The following is a 27,873-nucleotide window of genomic DNA, read 5'->3' as shown; positions in this document are numbered from 1 at the left end:
AGTTGAACAGTCTCTAAGAAATTTTCATATATTCTAATGAACTCATACCAGTTCTACTAAATATAAATGAAAATCTCTGTACTGTTCTCACAAATCAATACCATAAGAACATAACAAACCACTGGATCAAGACAGCTTGCCTTTCAAGGTCAAAGTTAACAAGGTATTTAGCCTCACCCTTTTATAGATGACGAAACAAGTTCTGACACGCTCAGTAACCTGACCCTAAGGACATTCAGCAGTTACAGAGAGGATTACAGCATCTCTTGCAACTTAAACTAGGCTATCTGCTACAATGCTGGCTAGAACTACTTTTCTTCTCTTTTCTTTATCCTAGGCACCATTCATATACTTAATAAATCATCTTTTAAATGATCATATTAAGATCACTTAAAAAGTCCTGGGAACTTAACAGTCATCTTTCACTTGATTATTTAATCTTATACAATTCTTACAAAAGTGCTTGAAGTAATCTGAACACCTGTTTCTCCTATACACCTCAAGCAAAGAGTGCCAAACTTGGTTGAGGAGGGAAAAAAAAAAAGAGAGGACGTATGCAAGAACATTAAAACTGCAAGCAAACTGGTAAGTATTTGGAAAATAGATGTCCAGCAAGTGTTGAAGGCTAGGTAGAGTACATGTCCTAAAAAACACACACCACTGAATACCCTGAAGCTCACTCCTATGTGGCAAAATAACAATCGCTAAAAGTGGTAGGGACAGATCTGCATTCTAGATAGTTCCTTATACAGAAGACATACAGAAGAGTACTCTCAAGGAAGCATTCACCCTCCCGCTCCCTCAGTGATCATCACCAAACTCCTTCATAGGAGGACCTCACAGAATGTCAGCATATTTCTAGGATATACTAAGACCAGGCTGAGAGAGTCTACTTGGTTTAGATAGTTGATCCAAATAATTTAGGCTTGAAAGACAACTTTTCTCAAGAGTTGAGTTGACTTTTTTCTTCAAATCTTGACTGTACCTTCCCTACAAAGGCATCAGTTAACACCTATGGACTTTTGAAGAGAATATTCCATTATTTCTTTTCTTTCTTGAGAGTCGTTTTTTTCCCTCCTCGTTTGGAAGGTTTGCAGTACTTTGCTTCCATCTGAGCCAGAAAATTGTCCATTTCCTTTTGCCGATCCTTTTGTCTGCTCTGTTTAAGAAGTTAAAACACAAGCTTTCAAAACTCAAGACTGTCCACAGAAATAAAGTATTTAGCAGTTGCCAAGGGAGAACAGAAAGTGACTGCTAGTGGATAAGGGGTTTGTGTTTAGAGTGATGAAGATGTTCTGGAATTAGTGCTGATGATGGTAAAACCTGAGCAATATACTAAAAAAACCACTGAATTGTACGTTTTAAAGGATGACTGTATGGTTCCTGAATGTCTTAAAAGATGAAAACAAAATGCCTACAATACTATATGAACTCCAAAGAAATACTAGCAGTAAGAAGCAGAAATTGAAAGAAATGGCGGTAAGCTTCACAGACAACCTCACAGTTTACCTGAATGGCTGCTTTCAAGTTATCCACTCCTTCATCAAGCCCCAGCTCCTTCCTGCTCATTTCTGCTTCTTTAGCCTCTTCCTGAGCCTAAAACAGAAACTCATGTGAGATACAATGCCAACCTAGCAAATACTAAAAATACACCCTCTTTCCCAAAAGCAAATCTGTTAAGACCATTTCAATTGGAGGATTATATAAATTAAAAGGATAAAATCAAGCAGTAGATCCTCTTTTTCCAATAAGCATTTCTGAGTGTTCCCCATTTGTATTTGCTAGGGGTAAGCAGGTCATTTGATTCCATAAACCATAGGGGGACAGGAAGGAAAACAAAATGCTAGAAGAGCTAAGAAAGGTCACTTAACCAAGGATGCTCTCAAAATGTTGCCAGGACACAGGCACCTCAAATTCCTCCTCTGGAAACCAAATTTATTACATGTGACTTGTGGTAGCCAAGAGTGCAACTCTGGTTTAAAATTTCCCGAGTAGTTAGGATAAACTCTTAACAAATTCCGTTTTAATGTTTCTTTAACAGATTTCAAAGCCACCTCCTCTTGCCACATTTTACTAGGGCACTGATTCCAAGAATACCTTGGGAAAGGTTAGTAAGTTCATTCTCCAGGGCAACACCTAAGACTAGGAGAGGCCCCAATCCCCCGAGAATTTTCTAAATAGCAATGAATACTATTAATACTGTGAATGATGATATGTTAGAACCTTGTTACTCTAATGAGTTTCCCCTACCTACTTTTTCTGTCCTTGAAATCAATTTATTTATTTTAATATTATTTTTTCTCTAAGTTTGCAGAACTCTTTGTCAAAACTATTCCATTCCCCACTCCACCCCCCAAACTCTAGGGAAGTTTTTCAAGCTAACAGGCTATTACTGAACACAGCTGTGCTCAGCTTCACCTAAAAAAAAGTCGCCAACTTAAACTGTCAGCTTGAAATCTTAACAGATGTAGCCTATAAGCCAAAGTGATGATCTTGATACATATTCCACTTCTCTCAACACACTTGTCAGGTTTCTCCTGCACCTTTTAACATAAAAGCCTCAGACTTAACTCCACCTCCAATTCAGCCAAACAAAGTACCTGTCAAAGAGCTACAATCTTACACTGTCTGCTCTCCCTGGAATTCCCATTATGAAAGCCAGGTTGAGGCAAGAGTGACTTTAATACCAGTCCAGTCTTCCCGTAAAGACCAGAGACACAGCTATCTGTTACTTTGAATCTGCTCCCTCCTGAAACCCAGATGTCCTTACCCTCACCAACTCCCCAGTTTAATATGGGTGAAGAGGACACACAAACCACAATCCTTGATACTCTACAAAAGTGTACCTCAAAGGGTGTTTGGAAATACACCATTATCAAAATAAACTGGTTTTTGGTTGTTGGTTTTTATTTCACTCACCCCATCTCCCCATTTTTTTTTTTGTTTTTTGAATGTATATTCTGGGTCCAACTCAAGAATCGAAGTGAGTGAAGTCACTCAGTCATCTCTGACTCTTTGCGACCCCATGGACAAGCCTACCAGGCTCCTCCATGGTCCAGACGAGTACTGGAATGGGTTGCCATCAAACTGGGCAATACAGGAATTTGAATTAATAAGACATAGTCCTACAGTCTCTCTCACCTTCTCACCCCTTAACCAAGTGACTCACTGTGGAGCCTAGGTATCTGGATTCTGTTACTTTATTGCCTTAGAATGCCTCAGCAAGGTTAAAAGAATTGGCCCATATGAAGAATATTTCAGTGCTAATTTCAAGTGATACTGATTATCTAATCCATGCATTAAAATCCTTTTGAGCACAACAGAGTAGGGAAAAAAAGTTTCTCTTAATGAGCTCATTATGCTCATTTAGTTAGATAGCAACTAGAAGTTAAGCCTTATCTTTATTTCAGCAGTCTTATTTCTATTTTCATTATTATAAATATCCTCAAATTCTTTTGGGAAGTAGTCAAGATATAAATAGTAAATGGCATTCAAAATCTTACCCTCCTTTTCCTTGCATTCATCTTCTGCTTCGATTCTTTGACAAAGGCATTATAGGATGGGACCTCTCCAGCATCAATGGCTTGTTGAATAATGTGCCTTATCCTGGGTTCTTCTGTGTACTGCACACACAGCACAGACTCCATAATCTGATCCATGTCACCCTTGAAGTCCAGATAGGCCTGTTTAATATCAGTCAGCTCTTCTTCAGAACCTTTGTATGTCTTCTCAAAAGCCTGAATGTCTTCCAGAGATATCTGAACAAATGAGAGACACATGCTGTAACTCTGAATCAGTTTATTTTAAATAATTGGAATACAAGAAAAAACTTAACTCAGGTTTCAAACTATTTCTCCCCAAATACAACAGCTGCTTGAGTTGAAATTGTTGCAAGGAAGCAAATTTTCTATGTTAAAGATTTTCTAGGGTTCTCCCTAGTCCAATCTTTAGAACTGCCAAGCTACACACCAGGAAAATTTAAGTGAAGTTTCCAAAGGTGAGAAGAGACCCAGAAAAATACTCAGGCCTTACACCTGGCTCTGTAAAATAAACACATATTATAAAAAAATTTAACGTCCCCTTTCACTCCACTCTACACCAACAGATAGTTAAAGGCCCATTTCAGTAAGTGTGTGTATCTATGTATGTACATGCATGTGTTATAACACACATTATATACATGGTTCAACAGAACGGTTAGATAAATTTGCCCTTCTTCAAAGAAGTGGGTCTCTCCTAAGGAATGTCTGTGTTGTGTGTGCGTTTATTAATATTTAGAGACCAAATAAAAAATCCTCATTCTTAATAACACAAAACGCAAGGCCTTAGAGGCATTCAATAAAGGTTTGTTGAATGAGAAATGTTAACGGTCACAAGAAAATCTCCAGAGTTCTTTACCTTTTTAAAGAGTAATCTCCAATAGGCCTCCCAGTCCCGGTCTTGGCTGAGCACATCAGAATCCTCGTCCACTGTTCCCTGTTCATCGTATAATGTTCTCTGTTCTTTGTCACTCAGAACGGAGTAGACCTTCCCAAGGATCTGCGGGAAAGAGTACACTAAAATCACCCCTCCACCTCTCACTGAAACCGCGCCGCGAGAAATAAAGATTAGAAAACGCCAGGCCGGGTTCGGCTCACTCCACTCCGGGAGAGGCCGGGCGGTCATAAGACGGAGCGAAGCCCGGGCGGCCGGTGGATAGAGTCTAGCGCACCTGGAAGCGGCGGGTGGCGTCTTCCTTGTCGCCCTCGCCCACCCGATCCGGGTGCACCTGCAGGGACACCTTGTGATAGCCGCGTCGGACCTCGCTGTCTGAGGCCTCGCGCCGCACGCCCAATACTTGGTAAAGGTCGGCGGTGCCGAATAGTTCTTCGCACAGTTCCAGAAGCCCCATGGTCGGCAGCGGTGCAAAGGGCCGGCGGGCTCAGCGAAAACACCTGAACCCAGCTACACTGAGTAAAGCTCAAGAGCGCCTACCTTTTCCCGCGCAAAAAGCCCGAGGCGCTAGCGTCACAAGAGGCGCCGGAAGAGGCGGGGCCACGACGCCGCAACTTTACGGCCGTCGAGAAATGGGGGCGTGGCCAAGCTGGGGACGGCCAGGATTGAGGCGGTGAGTCTCCTAACACCGAAATCTCCTTCCACAAATTCTCTCAGCCCCGGCCATCCTCCCCTTACTCTGAAAACCTCATCTCTACCTTTTCCCCAATGTCCCAGCTCAGTTTATGTAACAATGTAAACGTTCATATTAGGTTTAACCTAGCGCTGCTTTCTGCTTTTTTTTCCAGTGAAAAGCAGCGTAACATCAGCATTTGGCAATCTCATGTGGTTTAAATTTGGGGATCACAAGAGATTGTGGAAAATTCTTAACAGATGGGAATATCAGACAACCTTACCTGCCTGCTGAGAAACCTGTATGGGCTTCCCTGTAGCTCAGACGGTGAAGAATCGGCCTGCAATGGAGACCTGGGTTCGATACCCCAGTGGGGAAGATCCACTGGAGACAGGAATGGCAACCCACTCCTGTATTCCTGCCTGGAGAATTCCATGGACCGAACAGAGGGGCCTGGCAGGCTACAGCCCATGGAGTGGCAGAGTCAGACAAGACTGAGCGATTAACTACACTACTACAAGAAGCAATAGTTAGAACCAGACGTGGAACAATGGGCTGGTTCCAAACTGGGAAAGGAGTCAGTCAAGACTGTAAATTGTCACCCTTATTTAACTTATATGCAGAGTAAATCATGCGAAATGCTGGGCTGGATGTATCACAAGCTGGAATCAGGACTGCAGGGAGAAATATCAAAAACCTCAGATATGTAGAGAACATCACCCTAATAGCAGAAAGTGAAGAACTAAAGAGTTACTTGATGAGGGTGAGAGTGAAAAAGCTGGCTTAAAACTCAACGTTCAAAAAACCAAGATATGACATCCAGTCCCATCACTTCATGGCAAATAGACAGGGAAAAAATAGAAACAGTGACTGATTTTTTCTTTGGCTCCAAAATCACTGCAGGTGGTGACTGCAGCCATACAATTAAAAGACGCTTGCTCCTTGGAAGAAAAGCTACAAAAAACCTAGACAGTATTAAAAAAGCTAAGTGCTGAAGAATTGATACTTTCAAACTGTAGTGCTGGAGAAGACTCTTGAGAGTCCCTTGGACAGCACGGTGATCAAACCAGTCAATCCTAAAGGAAATCAACCCTGAAAATTCATTGGAAGGACTGATGCTGAAGTGCCAATTATTTGACCACCTGATGTGACGAGCTGACAAACTGGAAAAGACCCCAATGCTGACAAAGACGGAGGGCATGAAGAGAAGGGGACAACAGAGGATGAGATGGTGGGATGGCATCATTGACTCAACAGACATGAGTTTGAGCAAACTCTGGGAGATAGTGAAGGATAGGCATGCTACAGTGCATGAGGTTGTGAAGAGTCGGACACGACTGAGTGACTGAAGTTGGGACTGCTAGGCAGGGACTTTCCCTTGAGCCCTGCAATTTAAAAAACCTACATTAAACAAAAAGCACAAAATACCAGTCTTCTAAAAATTATCTAATTGATAGAACTTCTAGATTTGACATTTTTTACAGAATCATTTCCATTCACCTTCCAGTCCCTGAATCACCTTCCACTTTGGTGGAGATAACATGATCCAAACCCCCATCTTGATAAAAATATAAGCTTTAGAAACAAAGGCTTTCTAAAGTGCAGACGTGGGTTTGAGCATGTTGGATTTGAGATGGTAGCAAGACAGATGCAATCATCCAAGAATTGGTAAAATATCTGGTTCTGGAAATCCAAAGCGAGAGTAGGACTAGAGGAAACTTTGGAAATCAGGGAGAGGATGAGCTTACACAGAAGTTTCCATAAGTGTGTCTTAAATAAAAGACAGACCAGGGCAGAGAGTGAATACACGAATTGGCAGAAATTCAACAGCTCAAAATAATACCTATTTCACATCAGTTCCCTTCATTGGTCAGTACTTTCCAGAATTACATTCTCCTCTACTCTACCAGTTAAGGTTTCTCCAAAGACCTCAAACTCTCCAGGATAGACTGTTCTCCTTTAAACTTTGAAATGGTTTTCAAAGCATTTCTTTTTCCTACCTTCAAGATCAAACTCCCATAAAGTCAGTTGCTCTCTGCCTGTCCTGCCTTTAAAGCCTCCCCAAAGCAAGTGGAGGCCATCTAGTGACAACCCAGAGAGCCTTGATGACCTGAGTTTGAGGTGGCTGGCAATTATTCTCAGAATATAAAACTGAGGATAGGTTGGTACAACAATAAGGCTTTAGAATCTCCTATATAAATCTCCCATATTTTAGTTTTACACCAGATTATGAAATTTGTATTATTCAGAATGACAACTAAAGCCATCTAACCCTGCTACAGTTATGGTGGAACAGATAACAGGCTTTGGGGGGACACAACGAGTCATTTATATTAACAAACTATGGTGCTGCTGCTAAGTCACTTCAGTCGTGTCCGACTCTGTGTGACCCCATAGACAGCAGCCCACCAGGCTCCCCAATCCCTGGGATTCTCCAGGCAAGAACACTGGAGTGGGTTGCCATTTCCTTCTCCAATGCATGAAAGTGAAAAGTGAAAGGGAAGTTGCTCAGTCGTGTCCGACTCTTCGCAACCCCATGGACCGCAGCCCACCAGGCTCCTCTGTCCATGGGATTTTCCAGGCAAGAGTACTGGAGTGGGGTGCCATTGCCTTCTCTGACAAACCATGATACCTCAACCTAATTTTGTCACTGACTTTTAAAAGTAGACTTTTGAAAAGCCCTTTATCTTTACTCACTACCCCCACTACAGACATAACATGTTGGAAAGGGCTCTCCAGGTAGGAACATCGGGGTCTGACTCTGTTCTGCCCAATACTTGGCCTTGACCAAGTTTCTACTTCTGAACCTCAGCTTCCCCACTGATAAACTGGAGACAATCCTACCTAATTTCATGATACCTTATAATTCTCACAAATAACCTTGCATGGAAGTTGTACATAGGTACTTTACTTTCTTCCAGGCATTCTTTCTTTAAAAAGTAGATTATTAGAGCCTAAAAGCATGTAACAAACTACCTTTGTAAATTTGAGATTGTATGTTGACAAGACAATGTAAATCTGCAATTACAAAAACAGTAAGTGAAGTAATCGTATTCTTGAGTTGGTGGGATGACCATAAATGATTAAACAAGGAATACTTGGAGAGGACAGACATGCTGGTTGGGGACTTTGAAACAGGGAAATCTTGGAAGGTAGTAGGCTATAAAGTTGCCCAGGGGACCCAGAGTCCAATCTATACCACAACCACTGTCTTTCCCCTGAAGAAGGCTGAAAGAATTAATTAGTATCTATACCCAGCTTAATGTCGGTCAAGAACAAACTTCTCCCTGGGCTCTGTTCAGATCAGGCCAGATGATCATGGATGACTTAAAAAATTCCATTTATTCACCTCTAAATATAATAAAACTAAGAGTTCTGCACAAACATTTTAAGAGGACTTCAAGTTCGTTCCCACTGCTATGTTCACTGAAGTCAGTTCTCTTTTGTTTCTGTAGCCTCTGTATCTGTTTTCTGAGCCGCTAAGAGGACTTCTCGTGCCCGTTTCCGTCGCAGCCTCTCAGCATTTGTGATCACCATCGGGTGCAGAGGGAAAAAGCCAGAAAGACCTAAAAGTAACAGGATTTTCATTCATTATAACAATACAAACTAATGTTTACCTGGGAACTCAGTCTCACTGAACTGAAGTCTAACAGAGATTTGATCCAAGATGAAGATTCAAAACAAATTCCTCACTTGCCAAAATGTTTTCACCTCTTCCCCCAGCTCCCCTCCTTCCATTTACTGCAAAATCACAATGGATGTTGTCTACTTCTTAACACTATTTTCCTTACTTGAAAAAATCATCAACTGACAGTCATGCAAAACACACCATTCCCCTTTTTTTTAGCATAAAATCTCAGTCATCCAAAAAGTCTCATGAAGTCTCTATAAAAGGAATCTCCAGATTTCAACTGGCAACTAGATCAATTTCAGTTCTCCCTCCAGTCCTGATTAGCCTGGAGATAGTGAAAATCATTCTTAATTCTCATCATCTTGGAAATGACTTCAATTTAAAATCCCCTCAAAGAGGTAAGGCTTAGGCTGAGTTACCCAGAAGCTTTTCCACAGGCTTTGAGAGGTGGGCTCCACAGCCAATCCAATGCCGGATCCGGTCCAGGTTGAGAGCAACGAGTTTCTCTCCATGACTGTTGGGCATTGGATCATAGGAGCCCAGCTGCTCTACGAAACGGCCATCCCTGGGACACTTGTTGTGAGCAGCCACGATGCGGTAGAAAGGCCTGTTGGTACAGCCACCGAGCGCAAGGCGGATGGTTAAGTGGCCTCCACGATAGGCCTTGCAAAGGACAGTAGCTGTAGACAAATAAGTGGTTAAGACACAAGAATCGAGAGCACAAAATGCAGAAAAGGAAATGAGACAACCCCCTTCACCCACTGAAATGTCCTTGCTGCTGCTGCTTAGTCGCTTTAGTCGTGTACAACTCTGTAAGACCCTATGGACTGCAGCCAGCCAGGCTCCTCTGTCCATGGGATTCTCTAGGCAGACTATTGGAGTGGGTTGCCCGTGCCCTCCACCAGGGGATCTTCCCGATCCAGGAATCGAACCAGGGTCTCCTGCACTGCAGGCAGATTTTTACCTCTGAGCCACCAGGGAAGCCCAAAATGTCCTTCCTTTCAACCAATTCTTGTCAGTCTGACTCAGAAACCCTTTCTTTGTGAAACTCCTCTTAAACACTCCAGCTATACCCATCGCACTCAACACAGGCCTGCTATTTACTGTCTCTGGAACAAGCTGAAGCCCGGCTGCCTCATCCAGAAAATGAACGCCATTTATCTCAAAGGAGTTCAGCGAAAACTTTAAAAGCCAACAAGAAAACCACTGAGGGCAGAATCAAACGTGTGCAGTTTCAGGTACGGACTGTCTCTAGCTCGTCTAGGAGAGCGCAGCTCCAGTCAGTCCACACTCCCTCTTATCCCCACGACCGCCCGGAAGGTCTCCCGAGGCCCCCAGCACTCACTGAGCTGGACCATGGCGCAACCGGCGGGCCCCGGGGCCTGTGCGCCAGCTGCGACGCCTCGGAGCTTCCCGGAGCCGGAGCGAATTCGCTCTACAGCCTCCGGCTGCGCAAACAACCCGCCAGAAAGCTCAACGCTGAAGAACCGCAGACTTCGACACTCCTCCACCCGAGCCCAGGCACCATGGTACCGGAAGCGAATGGTCCACTCGCCCCGCCTCTTCCGGCCCCTTCCCTGCACTTCCGTAACACAACACGGAGAGCCCTAAGGTATCTTAACTGCCACAAAGAAGGAGCGGTACAACTTGGGAATGCCCTGCGAGCCGAGCCCGGTGGGATCTCCGGCCCTCACTGCCCTGTGGGTCTCTGCCCAAGGGAGGAATACTGGGAGAATCCCGGGAAGGGGGGAAGTGAAAGTGTTAGTCACTCAGCCGTGTCCGACTCTTTGCGACCCTATGCATCGTACCCCGCCAGGCTCCTGGGTCCATGGGATTTCCCAGGCAAGAATACTGGAGTGGGTTGCATTCTTCCCTCAAGGGGATATTCCTGACCCAGGGATCAAACCCGGGTCTTACCTATTGCGGCAAATTCTTTACCGCTTTGAGACCAGCAGAGAAGGCCACCATCCATCCTTCCACCAGATGTTTTCCGAGCACCAGTTAGGACCTAGGCTCAGTGCCAGAGAACGCAGAGATGAAAGAGGGCTGTCCTTGCCCCTAGGCAGCTGACAGTCCTGGGGTGAGCAGAAGAGAAGGTGAATCTGGTAATTCCTCAGGAAGACTTCATAAAGGAGGTGGCATTAGGGCTGAAACTAGAGAAGAACTATAAATGAATGATTTTGTCCTGTGTTTACCAATGTGCCTTTCACTTTCCCTCCTGTTTTTCCATGTCCCTCTTATTCTCTCAGTGTCCTCCTTTAAAAAATAAAGACAGGAAGCCTTTATTTTTGGTTTTGCTGTGCACTGATCCAAGAGGACAAGGGTGAGGTATGGTTCCTTTGTCATTTCTAGCCCTAGAATAACGGCCTCAATTGTGAGGAGTTTTACATCTGTTACATAGTAATGGATTCTTCATAGAGCTCTTGTGATTTATATCCATGAAGATACTGTCAGCAAAGACCACTCGATTCAGCTTCTCTGTTCACTGTTAGATCTGGGCACAACTCATGTGCTCTTTGCCCTAATGCAGTGACCCAGCACAGCATTCTTCCTTTCCACCCACCTTAGAAAATGATGCCTTAATTCCTAAGTTCCAGTAAGTGAACCTGGTCACAGACCTTAGCAGTTGACTTCCTACAGGAGTAATTCTGATAAGCTTTCACTAATAATTAACATACTATACCTTACTTACACACACACACACAAATAGTTATATTCTTATGTATATCTCAGCATACAATAACAGATGAATTCTGAGTTTTTTATTTAATTTTTTTCTATTGCCATCCAGTTAACTGTCAAACAGTAAAACATCCAGTAACAATAGCCATTCAGTAAGACAATGGAAATAAATGAATGGGTATCAGTTATATTGATGATCATTTCTTTCTTTATCCCCAGTCTTCATTCTGGTGAAACATCCAGGGTTTAATTTTTCTTGGAAAGAAAGGAGCTCAGCATCCCATACAGAAAATTCTTCAGGTAGAAGGATGTCAGAAAGATGGATTTCCAAAGCCAACCGTCTCCTGAACCATGTGGAGCTCTGCAAGCAGATTCTCATCTTTCAATTTTAACTGCATAAGAGGTAGAAGGGAAGAACATATACGTCACGCCTGACAGCTATGTGGAGACTCCTTATTTGTGGGGCCACAGCTAAAGAACATAGTTCCTCAGGTTGGAATTGACTCTTCCTATATTCTCTGTTTCATGGTAACTCCATTAAAAAGTCTCAGAACACTGTGCTGGTTACATGGAAGTGTCACTTTACAAAAATTTACATAGTATGAATGCTCACAATTTGTACATTTTTTTGTGTAAAAAAAAGTTTATTTTTAAAAAGTTTACCCTAATACCCAAATATATTCTTAACTAATGTATAATACTGTTTGGCAGGTGAGAGACAGGAATAAAATACATAGGAATCAAAACCATTAGATTTGAATTTAATTTTAAAGTCTCAATGTGTAATGGACACATCTGGTTGCCTACAAATCCACTCTCTTCTTTCACTAACAAAATCTTCATTTCTTTTCAGGACAGCAATGTAAGCAACTAAAAAGCAACAGAGTAGCAGCAGCTAACAGTAATTTCAATTGTGATCAATGAAATGTAAGCTAAAGTCACATCTCTTTAAAGGGAGGTGAAATAGCTAGTGTGGCCCTTTTGTCCTTTGCCTACTTTGTTCTTTACTATACTTGAAATATGCATGTGATAGCTTGAGGTACAATGGCTGTCTTGCAACTGTGAGGGCTGGAAACTTCATGTTATGACTGGTGAAGCAGAAAGAAAGAGGTTGGGTTTCTGTTAACACTGTGGAGCTGTGGTACCAGTATGTTCTGGACTTTGCATTAGATGAGAAAAAATAAAACTCCTAATTTGTTTAAGCCACTGGCTTCCAAGTCACATTATTTGCAATCATAACCAATAGACTAGACCAGGGATTCACAAGCAATAGCTCATGAGCCAAATCTAGCCTGCTGCCTGTTTTTGTTAAGTAAAGTTTTACTCGAAATACAGCTGTGCTCATTGGTTTGCATATTGTCTGTAGCTGCTTTTGCACTACAAGGGTACAGTGTGGTAGCTACAAGAGAGACCACGGGGCCCACAAATCCTATTTTGCCCTTTACAGAAAAATTTGCTGACTGCTGGACTAGAACACCACCTTCATTTTGTATGTGAGGATAATGAGGCCCATGGAGGGTAAAGAAAAGATCTCCCATGGTAATATGTGGGTTATGGCAAAGATGGTAAGAAAGTCCTCTAGAAAAATCTTCGTATCGTGAAATGCTCTGAAGTCAAGTCTTGAATTAAGCCAGCAGCTTCCTCCCAGCATTCCCAATGTCAGTATACTACAAATAGCAAAGGTATCTGCATCATACCTTCATCGTGTACTTGTAGGCCTGCTCAGCTTCCAGTTGCCGTCCAGCCTGAAAAAGCAGCACAATTTAGTGATGAAGACATACCATAATCATTAAACGGAGAAGGCACACTGCCGCCACTGCTGCCTAAAGCAGAAGCTTCCACAGCTTCTTGGTTAAGAACCTCTGAATGCAAAGCGGAAGCAGGAAAATGAAAGGTGGTGGGGAAACCAGATAGTAAATATAATATATACTTATAAATAAATATATATATATATATATATTCCTCCTTCATTTCAAATAGCTGAAAGACAACTTGGCCTTTTTTTTTTTTTCCTGAAAGCACCATAAGTCATTTGTTCCTCTTTAGTATTGAAGCTATTCTGTTAATATTAGCTAACACACATAGCACTTGCTTTGTAGTTTACATTGTTTTAATCACTTACACTTTTAAAGTGCTTTACTTTCATATATACCACTATTATTTACATTTATATTGTATATCATTTACATGCCACTATTATTTATAATTCCCAGTTTACAGATAGAGAAGTCTGGGCACAGAAAAGATAAATAACTTGCCAGGGTTATTAAGCTAGTAAGTGGAGGAGCCAGGTATTAAAACAATACAGCCTGGCTCCAGAGTCCAAGTTTTTAACTGCTAAAATTTATCCCATCGTGGAAGAAGCAGATACTGGCATTACTTGCATGTAGATCTGGATATGAAGGGAGAACACTACTTCTCCTAGTTACTTCTTGTATGAAGTACTCATGTAAGACTTAAATGAGATAATATGACTTCACTAATAGACTTCACTCAGCATCTGTTGGATCATCAAAAAAGCATGAGAGAGTTCCCAAAAAATATCTGCTTTATTGACGATGCCAAAGCCTTTGATGGTGTGGATCACAACAAACTATGGAAAATTCTGAAAGAGATGGGAATACCAGACCACCTGACCTGCCTCCTGAGAAATCTTATGCAGGTCAAAAAGCAACAGTTAGAACTGGACATGGAACAACAGACTGGTCCCAAATTGGGAAAGGAGTATGTCAAGGCTGTATATTGTCAGTTCAGTTCAGTTCAGTCGCTCAGTCGTGTCCGACTCTTTGTGACCCCATAGACTGCAGCACGCCTGGCCTCCTTGTCCAACACCAACTCCTGGAGCCTACCCAAACTCATGTCCATTGAATTGGTGATGCCATCCAACCATCTCATCCTCTGTCATCCCCTTCTCCTCCTGCCTTTAATCTTTCCCACCATTACGGTCTTTTCAAATGAGTCAGCTCTTCGTATCATGTAGCCAAAGTACTGGAGTTTCAGCTTCAACATCAGTCCTTCCGATGAACACCCAGGACTGATCTCCTTGCAGTCCAAGGGACTCTCAAGAGTCTTCTCTAACACCACAGTTCAAAAGCATCAATTCTTCTGTGCTCAGCTTTCTTCACAGTCCAACTCTCACATCCATACATGACTACTGGAGAAACCATAGCCTTGACTAGACGGACCTTTGTTGGCAAAGTAATGTCTCTGCTCTTTAATATGCTATCTAGGTTGGTCATAACTTTCCTTCCAAGGAGTAAGAGTCTTTTTATTTCCTGGCTGCAGTCACCATCTGCAGTGATTTTGGAGCTCCCCAAAATAAAGTCTGACACTGTTTCCACTGTTCCCCATCTACTTCCCATGAAGTGATGGGACCAGATGCCATGATCTTTGTTTTCTGAATGTTGAGCTTTAAGCCAACTTTTTCACTCTTTAGTTCCTCTTCACTTTCTGCCATAAGGGTGGTGTCATCTGCATATCTGAGGTTATCGATATTTCTCCCGGCAATCTTGATTCCAGCTTGTGCCTCTTCCAGCCCAGCGTTTCTCATTATGTACTCTGTATATAAGTTAAATAAGCACAGTGACAATATACAGCCTTGATGTACTCCTTTTCCTATTTGGAACCAGTCTGTTGTTCCATGTCCAGTTCTAACTGTTGCTTCCTGACCTGCATATAGGTTTCTCAAGAGGCAGGTCAGGTGGTCCCATCTCTTGCAGAATTTTCCATAGTTTATTGTGATCCACACAGTCAAAGGCTTTGGCATAGTCAATAAAGCAGAAATAGATGTTTTTCTGGAACTCTCTTGCTTTTTCCATGATCCAGCGGATGTTGGCAATTTGATCTCTGGTTCCTCGGCCTTTTCTAAAACCAGCTTGAACACCTGGAAGTTCATGGTTCACATATTGCTGAGGCCTGGCTTGGAGAATTTTGAGCATTATTTTACTAGCGTGTGAGATGAGTGCAATTGTGTGGTAGTTTGAGCATTCTTTGGGATTGGAATGAAAACTGACCTTTTCCAGTCCTGTGGCCACTGCTGAGTTTTCCAAATTTGCTGGCATATTGAGTGTAGCACTTTCTCAGCATCATCTTGCAGGATTTGAAATGCCTCAACTGGAATTCCATCACCTCCACTAGCTTTGTTCATAGTGATGCTTCCTAAGTCCCACTTGACTTCATATTCCAGGATGTCTGGCTCTAGGTGAGTGATCACACCATCGTGATTATCTGGGTCGTGAAGATCTTTTTTGTACACTTCTGTATTCTTGCCACCTCTTCTTAATATCTTCTGCTTCTGTTAGGTCCATACCATTTCTGTCCTTTATTGAGCCCATCTTTGCATGAAATGTTCCCTTGGTATTTCTAATTCTCTTGAAGAGATCTTTAGTCTTTCCCATTCTGTTGTTTTCCTCTACTTTTTTGCATTGATTGCTGAGGAAGGATTTCTTATCTCTCCTTGCTATTCTTTGGAACTCTACATTCAGATGCTTATATCTTTCCTTTTCTCCTTTGCTTTTCACGTCTCTTCTTTTCACAGCTATTTATAAGTCCTCCTCAGACAGCCATTTTCCTTTTTTTGCATTTCTTTTCAATGGGAATCGTCTTGATCCCTGTCTCCTGTACTTACATATCCTTAATTTTTTCCATGTTTTATCAATCAGTTTCTGAGCAAAGTGTATTGAAATCTTGCATTTTAGCTTATAGATGAAGAAACTGAGGCCCAGCAAGTTTAAATAAATTGTCCAGGATCCCACAGCTAGTTGTGGCAGAGATGGGGTAAGAACTCAGGTATTCCTCATACTGATATTTACTCCAAAGAGAAAATTCAATCATTTTTATTTTGTTAGTTTCTCTTATAATCACAATATCCCCTGTTGGTTCTGTATTATGTTGGCCAACAAAAAATTGAGGGCCACTCTCATCATTCCCAATTTGAATCTTAGGCTAATGTGCAAGTTATTGAAGCAAGTTATTTTAATTATGAGAGGGTTATTCCCTACAGGTTAAGGAGCTATCACAAATTTCCACCCTTAGCCAGCAGTTCAACAGGAAGGAATGATTCAGAAACAGTATAAGAGAATCTCCTTTGCTGGTATCTGACCTTGTTACATTCTAATACAATATCACTCCCATTTGAAATTCTTTTAAATGAAAACTACTTTAATGAAACAGGAACTCAGGTCATTAAATATAACTAAATACATTTAAAATATAAACACCATGCCTTTCCTGATTAGTTTGGTAGAGCTGAGGTAAGAACTCAGGTAAATATCTAATCTATCTTTCTGAATAGCTAAACTATCTACTGAATTCTGCTCTCAGAGAAAAATGTCAGAGACAATTACAAAGAAGAATGCTTCACAGCTTTGGGTACATGTTTTAAATGATAGGACTTTTGGGGAAAATAGCTTCAGTCTATCAGAGATTTCTGTTGTTGGTAATTCATTTATGTCTATACCCTTATAGGCTACTTTGCCTTTTTTTTAATCACTGGATTTTTATATCGCTTTTATAGACCATATCCTACATTTTTGGTAGATCCAGAGCATAAATGGCATGACTATACAATTCCCAGACTTGAGGTCCTAAACATGAGGGGGTGCTAAAAGGAGGGCAGAAGGAGAACCTCTCTTCCCCAAGTCTAATCTGCCATCCCACTGCATAACCCTTGCACATCTCCTAACTACAGCCCCAGACCACAATCTGATCTGTACATGCTCCTTCGTCTTGGGGTAGGGCACACATTGGGCTGGGCTTGGTTTGTGTGGCTTGGGGTTGGGCCTGATGAGCAGCTCAAAAATGTCGCATGGAGCCCACTCCACCTGAAACCCCCACTGGTGGTCAATTCCAGTCCACCCCCTTTACCACTCACCTGAGACCACCAAATCCAAGTGCCTCACTTCTTTCCAGACAAACACACCTAAGCATATAATTTTCAGGCACATTTTAAGGAGAAGCTTCCCAGACATGGCCCCTCCTTCATCACCAGTATAATGACCAAATCTAAGCTCACCAGACCTCAACTATCATGAATTGATGGCCTTCCCACTATCCCTTTCTTTACTTGGCCCCTCACCTCTCTGCCCAAGGACACAGTGTAAGGATAATAAACACTCACCTTCAGGCAGACCAGAGCCAGATATGCCCACACTTCAGCATTGTAGTTGTTCAAAGCATTGGCTTCAGAGAGAGCATCCTCAGCCTCTGTGAGCTCCTCCAGCTTGAAAGGAAAAGAAATGTGATTTGTTATGTCAGAGTAATTTCCACTTAAGCCAGCTAGAATCTGTTTGGCTGAAAATGCTATGTCCAAATAACTGGTGTATGTGTGACCCATACTAATAATTTTCAACTTAAAAAAAATTTAGCAACAGAAATCATTGTTCAAACAAAATCTTTTGTGGTGGTGTTCCAATATATGAGGCTTCCCTGGTGGCTCAGAGGTTAAAGCATCTGCCTGCAATGCAGGAGACCTGGGTTTGATCCCTGGGTCAGGAAGATCCCCTGGAGAAGGAAATGGCAACCCACTCCAGTATTCTTGCCTGGAGAATCCCATGGATGGAGGAGCCTAGTGGGCTACAGTCCATGGGGTCGCAGAGTCAGACACAACTGAGCGATGTGAACGAGTTAAAAGTAGAACTGCTTTGATTAAAAAGTCAGGTAGGGGACTTCCCTGGTGGTCTGGTGGCTAAGAATTCACCTTCCAGTGCAGGGGATGTGGGTTCGATTCCTGCTGGGGGACTAAGATCCCACATGCCATGAGACAACTGAGCCCTCTTACCACAACTAGAGAGAAGCATACTTCCACGAGGAAGAGCCCGTGCACTGCAAAGATCCCACATGGCACAACAAAGATTCCACATGCTGCCACTAAGACCACTGCTGCTGCTGCTAAGTCGCTTCAGTCGTGTCCAACTCTGTGCGACCCCATAGACGGCAGCCCACCAGGCTCCCCTGTCCCTGGGATTCTCCAGGCAATAACACTGGAGTGGGTTGCCATTTCCTTCTCCAATGCATGAAGGTGAAAAAAAAAGTGAAGTCACTCAGTCATGTCTGACTCTTAGCGACCCCATGGACTGTAGCCTACCAGGCTCCTCCGTCCATGGGATTTTCCAGGCAAGAGTACTGGAGTGGGGTGCCATTGCCTTCTTCACTAAGACCACATGTGGCCAAAAATAAGTAAGTAAATAAAGAACATGCAGAAAAAAATACTACTGAAAAAAAAAATATCAGGTAGGGGAATCTGGGGCCCTGTCTGCTTGGCTCTCAATTTATACCCCTCTTCTTCCCTCTCTCTACAGCAGGCCCATGAGGGCTTCCATGCCCCATGGAGCTTCAGGTGCCAGGGTTGGAAAAACCAAAAGTATTCTCTATCATGTGTGCATCATTCAGTGATTTCCCTGCACACAATGGGATGTCAGACACATCTGTAGTTGTTTCATTTACATCATGTATCCCTTTCTTAAGTTAAAGTCCTATTAGTCTGTCAAATTACTATTGGTCAGAAAGGTTCTCTTTCCCCTAACATTAGTTATTGATAACACAATCTTGAGCAATCTATAAAGTATTCAGAGATTCTAGGGTGCTCCCTGAGCTCTGGGCACATGGATATCATTGTTGCCCCTAATATGGTGAGTTTGCTTTGTAAAATCTTCCAAAAGGCCACCTAAGGAAAGGATAAGATACTTCTCTCTCCCTAGTAAACTGCTGTTCATTATCCTGTTTTATAAAAGATGATAATGGGTTTCTAGGCCCAAGACAATATGAACAATGGCCTTTCAAAAATGCCCATACATTTTCCCATACTTTAAATGTCTTGGAGATATTAATTATTTAATCAACTTATACTTGCTAAGGCTTTACTCTGTGCCAGGCAATATGCTAGATAATTTGAATAAAAGAAAAAAATACAATCTTTGTCCTCAAATGCAAAAGAAAAAAATACAACCTTTGCCCTTTTATGACAGATATATAAAAAATTAAAATGAAAACTCAAACACATGAAGAGTTCTGATACAAAATAAGCACCCACGCATACATATACGTGTATGTATGTATAATTTAGTGGAGGGACAGAGGAATAATTCTTCCTGAGAGTAAAGGATGGCTTCAGAGAAGAAACATTGCTAAAGTCAATCTCAGCAAATAAAGAGCTGTTAGCTGTATTTCAAGGCATTCTGGATAAGAGGAATTTCATATACAGAAGCATGGAGGCTTCGGAGAGAATGGCATGCTCAGGAAACTCTTAATAAACCTGTGTGGCTGGAGAAGAGATGGGTGGGGGAGAGAGAAATAAGGTGAGAGAGAAAGAGAAAGAGAACAAAGGAAGTGATAACACTGAGAGGATTAGGGAGAGACCAGATCAATTCAAAAAAAATCTGATTATTATTCTGAAACAAGGGGTAGTATTGAAGGGTTTAAATAGGGAAGTAATAGGCATCTGCATATTTTAAAGACCACTTTGATAATAACAGCAGCAGATGAATTGAGGGAGAACAGGAGAGCAGCCTAGCAAGTAAAGGGGATAAAGCTTGAATTAGAGCAGCAAAAGTAGGATGAAGAGGATAGAATAGACTCGAGAGACATTTAGGAGGCAAAATTAATAGGATATTCGATGCCTAATTAGAAGTAATGGAAGTAGACCAGGATAGCTTGTAAGTTTCTGGTTTGGTTGACAGAGTTCATTTAGTCCCATTCACTAAGATAGGGAATAAAGGGGAACGTACAGGCTTAAGGAATGAGAGACTCCTTCAGAGATAAGTTAGGTTATATTTTGGATATGCAAATTATGAGGTGTCTCGGGGACCACCAAAGGGAGCTGTTTGACAGAAGGGTCAGAACATGAAAGTGTTAGGAACTGAAACTTTAGAATTCACTGGGGCACAGGCGGTAGTTAAGCCCACTGGGGTGGATGATATTTCTTAGTGAGAAGAAATACAGTGACAGAAGAGCTGGCTATAGAACCCAGGAGGACCCAACAATTATGGTGGGTAAAAGACCAGGAGTCAGCGAAAAAAAGGCTGAGAAGGACACCCTTGTGGAAGTCAATGGAGGAGAGGGCTTCAAGAAGTTAGCAGTCAACAGGTTAAGTGTCACAGAGAATTCATCTAAGGGTCTGCTGCATTTGGCAATTAAGGTGTTATATGTGGTCCTTGTCAGAGAAGTTTCAGCCAAGTGTTAGGGTTATACATCTAATTGCAAGGAAGTGAAGGGTAAATGCAACCTAGGAAATGAACATATAATTCACAAGTAAAGAAATACTTGTATCACATGATTTCAACTTCTTTGTAATGAAAATGTAAATTAAGATACATATTGGGATTCCCCAGTGGTTCAGTGGTTAGGACTCCATGCTGTCACTGCTAAGGGCCCAGTTTTAATCCCTGGTTAGTGAATTAAGATCCTACAATCTGTGCAGCACAGCCAAGAAAAAAAGATACATATCAAATTGGCAAATGATAATGCCCGTTGTTGATGAAGTTAATAGTAAAATGGATTCTCTTACCTGGCAGAGTAAAAATCAGTATATAGCCTTTCTAGAACATGAGTTGACACTATAAAGACTAACATTTTTCTACATTCTCTATGAATATATCCTAAGGAAATAACAGAATTATGCACAGAGATTTATATCTAAGAATGTTTATTCCTGCTTTATTTATGATAATATAATTGTAGAAACTAATGACAAGTCCAATACTAAGTGGCTGGTCAAGTAAATTGTGATATCCCCACACATAGATATAGTATAACTATGACTGAAAGACTCATTGGGGGGCAGAGATTACTTGGACATCTTAGCAGTCGGGCTTAACACAACTTTTTCCGAATTTCTATATCAATAAAAATATTTTTATACTACTTAAAACAAACAGAAGCATGATTTATGCTGACTAGTTTATATAGTTGGTTTCTTGTACTTTCGCAAGTGCTGTTTGGTTTTTAACACCAACAGTTGTTTTACATCCCTTCTGGGAAGGTGGAACAGAGGGCATACGGCTTCTATATAAGTGATCACATGTCCCAGTTGACTATATCCCATTGTAAGTATTAATATTGCCCTTTACATTCTTAAAAGTGTCCAGGTTTATACGATAAATTACATGGTAATCTTACTTATTCATCCAAACCAGGGAATACTATACAGTTATCAAAATTCATGTTTTAGACTAATTGAAGATGTGAGAAAGTACCAATGCTATATTGTCAAGTAGAAAAAAGATTACAAAGTAGCAAATATATTATTTACAATCTTATACATTAAAATTACTTCCGTGCTAAGTCACTTCAGTCATGTCAAACTATTTGCAACCCCACCGACTATAGCCCAGCAGGCTCCTCTGTCCATGGGATTCTCCAAGCAAGAATACTGGAGTGCATTGCCATGCCCTCCTCCAGGGGATCTTCCCAACCCAGGGATCAAACCTGTGTCTCGTATGTCTCCTGCACTGGCGGGCAGTTTCTTTACCACTAGCGCCATATATGTACAAAAAAAGACTGGAGGAAAATGCATTCAAACATTAACACCATTGGTTATCATCAATGGTGGGATTAAGAATACTTTCATGTTTTCTTCATATTGTGTATCATCTATATTTTCTATAATGATCATATTTTACCTTTATGATTTAAAAAATAAAACAGCAATGAGGGATAGGAATCAAGGCACATAAACACTCTTTTGGTTAAGGTTAACAACCAAGGAGGTTGTTATCGCTGTTAAAGAAGGAGGAAGTATACGGAAAGAGCTGATTGAGAAGGAAAGCCTAGCAATGTAAATTTTAAAAAAAGAAAATATTAATAAAGTAAGGGATTAGGAGAAAAGGAGAGGGAAAGATCACAAATATGCATGAAGGAGTTAGATGAGAACAGGCGAATGCATGCCTCTTTCAAAGATTAGAGAAAAGGAGGGAAGGGTGACTAAAGAGTTTTCAGGGGCAGAGGAACAGAAGATCTGCCAGCGGCTGTAGCAACTTTTCCTGAATATAGAAGGGCCACAGAGCTTAATAAGCATCAATTAACTTCTTTAATTGAGTCGATTCTTCACATCCTATATCACTTTTCTCTTACAGGTAACATCATAAAATTATGAGCTTATGTACCAAATAACATTAATTTTTTTATTATATAGCTTCACACTTTAGTTTTTGTGGGATTTTTAAAGAACATTTTATTTTTGTAGTTCAGATGGAACTTCACTTTTCTACTGAACAGCTTTGAAGAGCAGCTTTTTATTAGAGAAGATTGCCCTGATAGCCTTCCCACCATCATTCAAACCCCACGGATGCCTGGAAGGCCAAGGAGTCAAGGTCAGCTATATGCACAGGCTAGTCTCAATACCTCATACTCTTACCCGATAACAGGCGATTCCCAGTCCTAGCCAGGTAAGGCATGAAGGTGATCTCTTACAGGCTTGCAAGTAGGTTTTCTTTGCCTTTTCGTACTGTAGAAAGAAAGCACCACTAAGCTGTTGTTCTTCTAGAAGCTTTAAATACTGCATTGCCAGAATAATCATGGGGCTTCTGTAATTGTATTAACACTCCACACCAATCTAAGTTAGATGAGTCCTTGGATTATTAAGGACTCATATTATAACTTTTTAAGAGAAGTTTTATGTTCACAGCAAAACTGAAAATACAGAGATTTTCCAATTACCCCCAGTCCCCACACATGCATAGGCTCTCCCATTAGCAATATCCTCCACCAGAGTACTATCTTTGTTACAACTGATGAACCTACACTGACATATCATCATCACCTAAAGTCCACGGTTTTCCTCAGGGTACACTCTTGGTGTTGTACATTCTATGGGTTTGGACAAACGTGTGACATTTTTCCATCATTACAGTATGTTCATTGCCCTTAAAACCCTCTATGCTTCATCTACTCATCACTCTCCTTCCTCCAGTCCCCGGAAATCACTGATACCTTTACTGTCACCATGGTTTTACCTCTTCCAGAATATCATACAGTTGGAATCATGCACCGCCTACCTTGCGCACATTTGATTTTTTCAGTAAATAACAAGCATTTAATTGTGGTGTTGGAGAAGACTCTTGAGAGTCCCTTGGACTGCAAGGAGATCCAACCAGTCCATTCTGAAGGAGATCAGCCCTGGGATTTCTTTGGAAGGAATGATGCTGAAGCTGAAACTCCAGTACTTTGGCCACCTCATGTGAAGAGCTGACTCATTGGAAAAGACTCTGATGCTGGGAGGGACTGGGGGCAGGAGGAGAAGGGGACGACAGAGGATGAGAAGGCTGGATGGCATCACTGACTCGATGGACGTGAGTCTGAGTGAACTCCGGGAGTTGGTGATGGACAGGGAGGCCTGGCATGCTGCAATTCATGGGGTCGCAAAGAGTTGGACACGACTGAGCGACTGAACTGAACTGAAGGCTCCTTTTATGTTTTTTCATAGCCTGACAGCTTGATAGCTTTTTAGCACTGCATAAGGAAATGGCAACCCACTCCAGTGCTCTTGCCTGGAGAATCCCAGGGATGGGAGAGCCTGGTGTGTTGCCATCTGTGGAGTCACACAGAGTAGGACACGACTGAAGTGACTTAGCATAGCAATATTCTATTATCTGGCTGTACCACAGATTATTTATCCATTCACCTACTGAAAAACATCTTGGTTGCATCCAAGTTTTGGCCGTTATAAATAAAGTTACTATAAACACCCATGTGCAGGTTTTGGTGTGGAGATGAGTTTTCAACTTCTTTATGTAAATACAAGGAGCATAACTGCTGCATCAGAGGGTAAAAATATTTCTGATTTTGTTAGGAATTGCCAAACTGTCGTACAAAGTAGCTGTATCAATTGTCATTCCCACCAGCAATGAAAGAGAATTCCTGTTGCTCCCACATCCTGAGCAGCATTTGGCAATGTCAGTGTGCCTGATTTTGGCCAGATTTTGGTGTTTAGTTATATTTCGTTACTGTTTTAATTTTCATTTCCCTAATGATATATGATGTGGAGCATCTTTTCATGTGTTTATTTTCCATCTGTATTTCTTCTTTCATTAAATTTTTTGGCCTCACTGTGTGGCATGCAGGATTTTAGTTCCCTGACCAGGGATCAAATCTGCACTCCCTCCAGTGGAAGCATGGAATTTTAAATACTGGACCACCAGGCAGGTCCCTTCTGTCTTTTATATTTCCTCAGTATTATGTTTGTTAAGGTCTTTGGCCCATTTCTTAAATATTGTTTTCTTAAAGAATTGTTGTTCTTATTGTTCAGTTTTTAGAGTTCTTTGTATATTCTGGATAGCAGCCTTTAGCGGTGTATCCTTTGTAAATGTTTTTTCTCAGTAATTTTTTTCACAGTATTTTTATTACAAAGCAGTGTATCCTCTATAAATGTTTTTTCATGGAATATTCATTGGAAGGACTGATGCTGAAGCTGAAACTCCAATACTTTAGCTACCTGATGTGAAGAACTGACTCATCTGAAAAGACCCTGATGCTGGGAAAGATTGAAGGCAGGAGGAGAAGGGGACAACAGAGGATGAGATGGTTGGATGGTATCACCGACTCAATGGACCTAAGTTGGAGTAAGCTCCAGGAGTTAGTGATGAACAGGGAGGCCTGGTGTGGAGGCCTGCAGTCCATGGGGTCGCAAAGAGTCAGCTACAACTGAGCGACTGAACTGAACTGAATATTAGACTGCCTGAGTTTGAATCCTACTTCTATTAATTACTGGTTATCTGATGTTGAGCAAGTCACTACCTTTGGATGTCAAAGTATCATATTACTATTTTTAATCCTCAAAGAAGGATGTTAATGTTAATCAGGTCCCAGACCATGACCAGTTATTCCCCATCCTCTATTCCTCACCTCTTTCTCTTCCAGATATATTTGCCCCAGGCGTAGGAAGATAAAGTGCATTTCAGAAGCATCCACTACAAAACTAATGGTTCGCTCATAGCATGCCTTGGCCTCCACATGATTTCCACTCAGAAAATAGAGATGACCCTTTACGCCCCAGACATTAGGGTTCTGAGAAAGTGAAGAACAAGTAGTACATGGGATGAGATAGTATTTAAAAGCATATTAATGATTTTTGTTTAATATTTTTATTTAAATGAAGTCCGTGTTTTTTGCAAATTAGAAAGAGGGCCATTCAGTTGTACCGGGAAATACTGCTCTAGGACTGCCCGCTCATTCTTCAAAGTCATTTTGTCCTTCGGGTAAATATTAAGAAAAACATTCATGATGGTGTTCACAAAGAGAAAGTAGAAGTTCAGGAAAACTGAAGTAGATAAACTGTCTGCTAAAGAGCTGTCCTTATCTTTTCCCTGGCCTTTGTAAAAGTCATGATTAATTAAGAAAAACAAATGGAAGGAAATTAGATAAAATGAGTTAACGGCTTGTCCCTTCTCCAAACTAAATTTAAGACGCAATGGCACCCCAATCCAGTACTCTTGCCTGGAAAATCCCATGGATGGAGGAGCCTGGTAGGCTGCAGTCCATGAGGTCGCTAAGAGTCGGACACGACTGAGCAACTTCACTTTCTCTTTCCACTTTCATGCATTGGAGAAGAAAATGGCAACCCACTCCAGTGTTCTTGCCTGGAGAATCCCAGGGACGGGGGAGCCTGGTAGGAGGCCATCTATGGGGTTGCACAGAGTCAGACACGACTGAAGCGACTTAGCAGTAGCAGCAGCAGCGAAAGTAATTACCAGGTAGTCCATCTGGGCAGCTTGTTGAAGGTATTCCTCTGCTTTAGCAAAGTCCTTCTTGAGAAGGTGTGTCTGGGCCAGCACCAAATAATACTCACAGCTGGGGCCTCCTTGAGGGCACAGTAGCTCATGGGCAAGCACTCTGTGTACATACTGCAAGGAAAAATCAGATGATAAGAAACATGTAAATGACTGCATTGTGTCAGTTCCACAGCTCTCATGGTTGAAGATTGTGTCTCTGATAATAAATAATAAAAAGTATATTATAGAATGAGATGATTATCAATTTCAAAAGGCTAGAGGTGAGTTATGAACATTCAGCATATCATGGCTCCATTAAGAGCTATTCATGTGGGAATATTTCCAAGTTAATTATCTGTAGTACTATACAATCCTGTTCTTGCTCATCATACTAGATGAGTTTTAGCCTACTGTGTAGCATACATAGGCATTTTATCAACCACCAAATTAACATATAACGTAAATGTTCAGGCATTTGTGTTTACAAGGAAACTCAGAATGAGGCAAAACTTCCCTTTCTAAAATTCTAGACTTGGGATCTTAGAAACATAAATGTCTGTTTCTGACATACTCTCAAATATTTGTTATATTCACCAGTTATACTTTGGGCTATTCTTTGTTCTTAATATGATTTAAGGCCTGCAAATTTGACAAACTCATATATACTTGCTAAGTAGAGGAGAAACCCTTCTCCCTCTGTTCTCATCCCAGGCTATAACACAGAAACTTCCACTAACATTAATACCTGCTTAGGAAAATACAGGGGAAGGCTCTGCAGCTCTCTCCTCTACCTGCATTCAGGCTCTTGGACCTGGGGGGAAAAGTGATTCATTTAATTAGGAAGACAGAGAGCCTGTTTCTCTACTGTGAATGGTCAGTATGTTAAAGGCTCCTGTTTTATGCGGTCCACTCTCATTGAGTTTGTAATTCTTGCCCTTTCTTGAGTTTGCCCACCCTCAAGTGGGACATGCACTCTACAGATTGAGGGCCAGCTCTCTTGGCTCCTTCATCTTGCTCTCTCTCTTACTGCTTGCTTCATGGGTATGTTCCTCATTGCCTATGTGGTAGGTAGACCTTGCAGGATGCTCTTCTTCTCTGGGAGGAGACTGCACCTTTCCAGATGTTCCACCTATGACTGCACGGCTAGGTCAGATCTGGGACCAATCATATATCCAGCCCAGTTTTACCAATAAAAAGTTAATATTTTTATCCCTCAATAGCATTGTGTAATAGTTTCAATTGGTTCAGAATCTGGAAGGAAAGAAGGGTGTGCTTAGGCTCCTGTGAACCCCTAACACTCACATAATATGAGTTCCCATACTAAAGTAACATCAGGCTACACAACTCAGAGTCTGACTTTGCTTTGCTGATATTCTATAGGAAGCAGACTGGCAGTGAGGTCTGCTAATGCTTTCTGCAGAGAGTAGTTCACATTTGGATGTTTATACCATTAGGCCTACAGTGTGCTCTTAGAAACATGTTTGATTTCTGCATCATACACATTTAAACATGCAGAGACACCACTATAATAGAATAAGTAGTTCATTAAAATCTCTCCCTCTACTTGCCCTATTCCAAATATTCTTACCTGCACAGCATTGACCTTCATCAAGAAGCGTATGGTCTCCATGAAAATGGTGGTAGGAGTTTGGGAAACGCTATACGGGGTAGAATGCAGACAAGTTGATGACTCTTGAGATTTTAGGGCTTCTGAAAATATGATATTAAAATAATAGACAATTAGATATAAA

The 27,873-nt window shown here is 41.5% G+C and overlaps 3 protein-coding genes across 4 annotated transcripts in view; all 3 read right to left on the bottom strand.

Moving 5' to 3' along the window:
* Nucleotides 1-30: 30 nt before the first annotated feature.
* DNAJC9 (DnaJ heat shock protein family (Hsp40) member C9) lies at nucleotides 31-4,922 on the bottom strand. Its single transcript, XM_068982887.1, has 5 exons — nucleotides 4,712-4,922; nucleotides 4,399-4,539; nucleotides 3,504-3,758; nucleotides 1,510-1,596; nucleotides 31-1,159 (listed from the first exon to the last, which is right to left on the bottom strand). Exons 1-5 carry the CDS (start codon nucleotides 4,889-4,891, stop codon nucleotides 1,040-1,042), a joined length of 783 nt encoding a protein of 260 aa, XP_068838988.1. The 5' UTR covers nucleotides 4,892-4,922; the 3' UTR covers nucleotides 31-1,039.
* A 3,549-nt stretch (nucleotides 4,923-8,471) lies between these two features.
* Nucleotides 8,472-10,252, bottom strand: MRPS16 (mitochondrial ribosomal protein S16). Its single transcript, XM_068982988.1, has 3 exons — nucleotides 10,084-10,252; nucleotides 9,158-9,418; nucleotides 8,472-8,673 (listed from the first exon to the last, which is right to left on the bottom strand). Exons 1-3 carry the CDS (start codon nucleotides 10,094-10,096, stop codon nucleotides 8,540-8,542), a joined length of 408 nt encoding a protein of 135 aa, XP_068839089.1. The 5' UTR covers nucleotides 10,097-10,252; the 3' UTR covers nucleotides 8,472-8,539.
* A 1,423-nt stretch (nucleotides 10,253-11,675) lies between these two features.
* Nucleotides 11,676-27,873, bottom strand: part of CFAP70 (cilia and flagella associated protein 70) — a 78,628-nt gene continuing 62,430 nt past the window's right edge. For both annotated transcript variants that reach the window (XM_068982516.1, XM_068982517.1), the window contains 7 exons: nucleotides 27,711-27,832; nucleotides 26,102-26,254; nucleotides 25,257-25,418; nucleotides 22,771-22,860; nucleotides 17,539-17,640; nucleotides 13,118-13,165; nucleotides 11,676-11,812 (listed from right to left, as the gene is read on the bottom strand). In XM_068982516.1, coding sequence (XP_068838617.1) covers nucleotides 11,732-11,812; nucleotides 13,118-13,165; nucleotides 17,539-17,640; nucleotides 22,771-22,860; nucleotides 25,257-25,418; nucleotides 26,102-26,254; nucleotides 27,711-27,832 — 758 coding nt within the window. In that variant the 3' untranslated portion in view covers nucleotides 11,676-11,731. The remainder of the gene's footprint in view (nucleotides 11,813-13,117; nucleotides 13,166-17,538; nucleotides 17,641-22,770; nucleotides 22,861-25,256; nucleotides 25,419-26,101; nucleotides 26,255-27,710; nucleotides 27,833-27,873) is intronic.

Source organism: Capricornis sumatraensis, chromosome 10, assembly GCF_032405125.1.
Source record: "Capricornis sumatraensis isolate serow.1 chromosome 10, serow.2, whole genome shotgun sequence".
Lineage (NCBI taxonomy): Eukaryota > Metazoa > Chordata > Mammalia > Artiodactyla > Bovidae > Capricornis > Capricornis sumatraensis.
Note: the sequence above shows the minus strand (reverse complement) of the source record. Positions and strands in the feature narration are given on the sequence as shown.

Coding starts and splice junctions, on each gene's coding strand:
- MRPS16 (XM_068982988.1), bottom strand. Junction 8,674..9,157: donor GCCTGTGGAAAAGCTTCTGG/GTAACTCAGCCT, acceptor TGTTACTTTTAG/GTCTTTCTGGCTTTTTCCCT.
- DNAJC9 (XM_068982887.1), bottom strand. CDS start 4,891: ATGGGGCTTCTGGAACTGTGCGAAGAACTATTCGGCACCGCCGACCTT. Junction 4,540..4,711: donor ACGCCACCCGCCGCTTCCAG/GTGCGCTAGACT, acceptor TCTTTCCCGCAG/ATCCTTGGGAAGGTCTACTC. Junction 3,759..4,398: donor GGAGATTACTCTTTAAAAAG/GTAAAGAACTCT, acceptor TCATTTGTTCAG/ATATCTCTGGAAGACATTCA.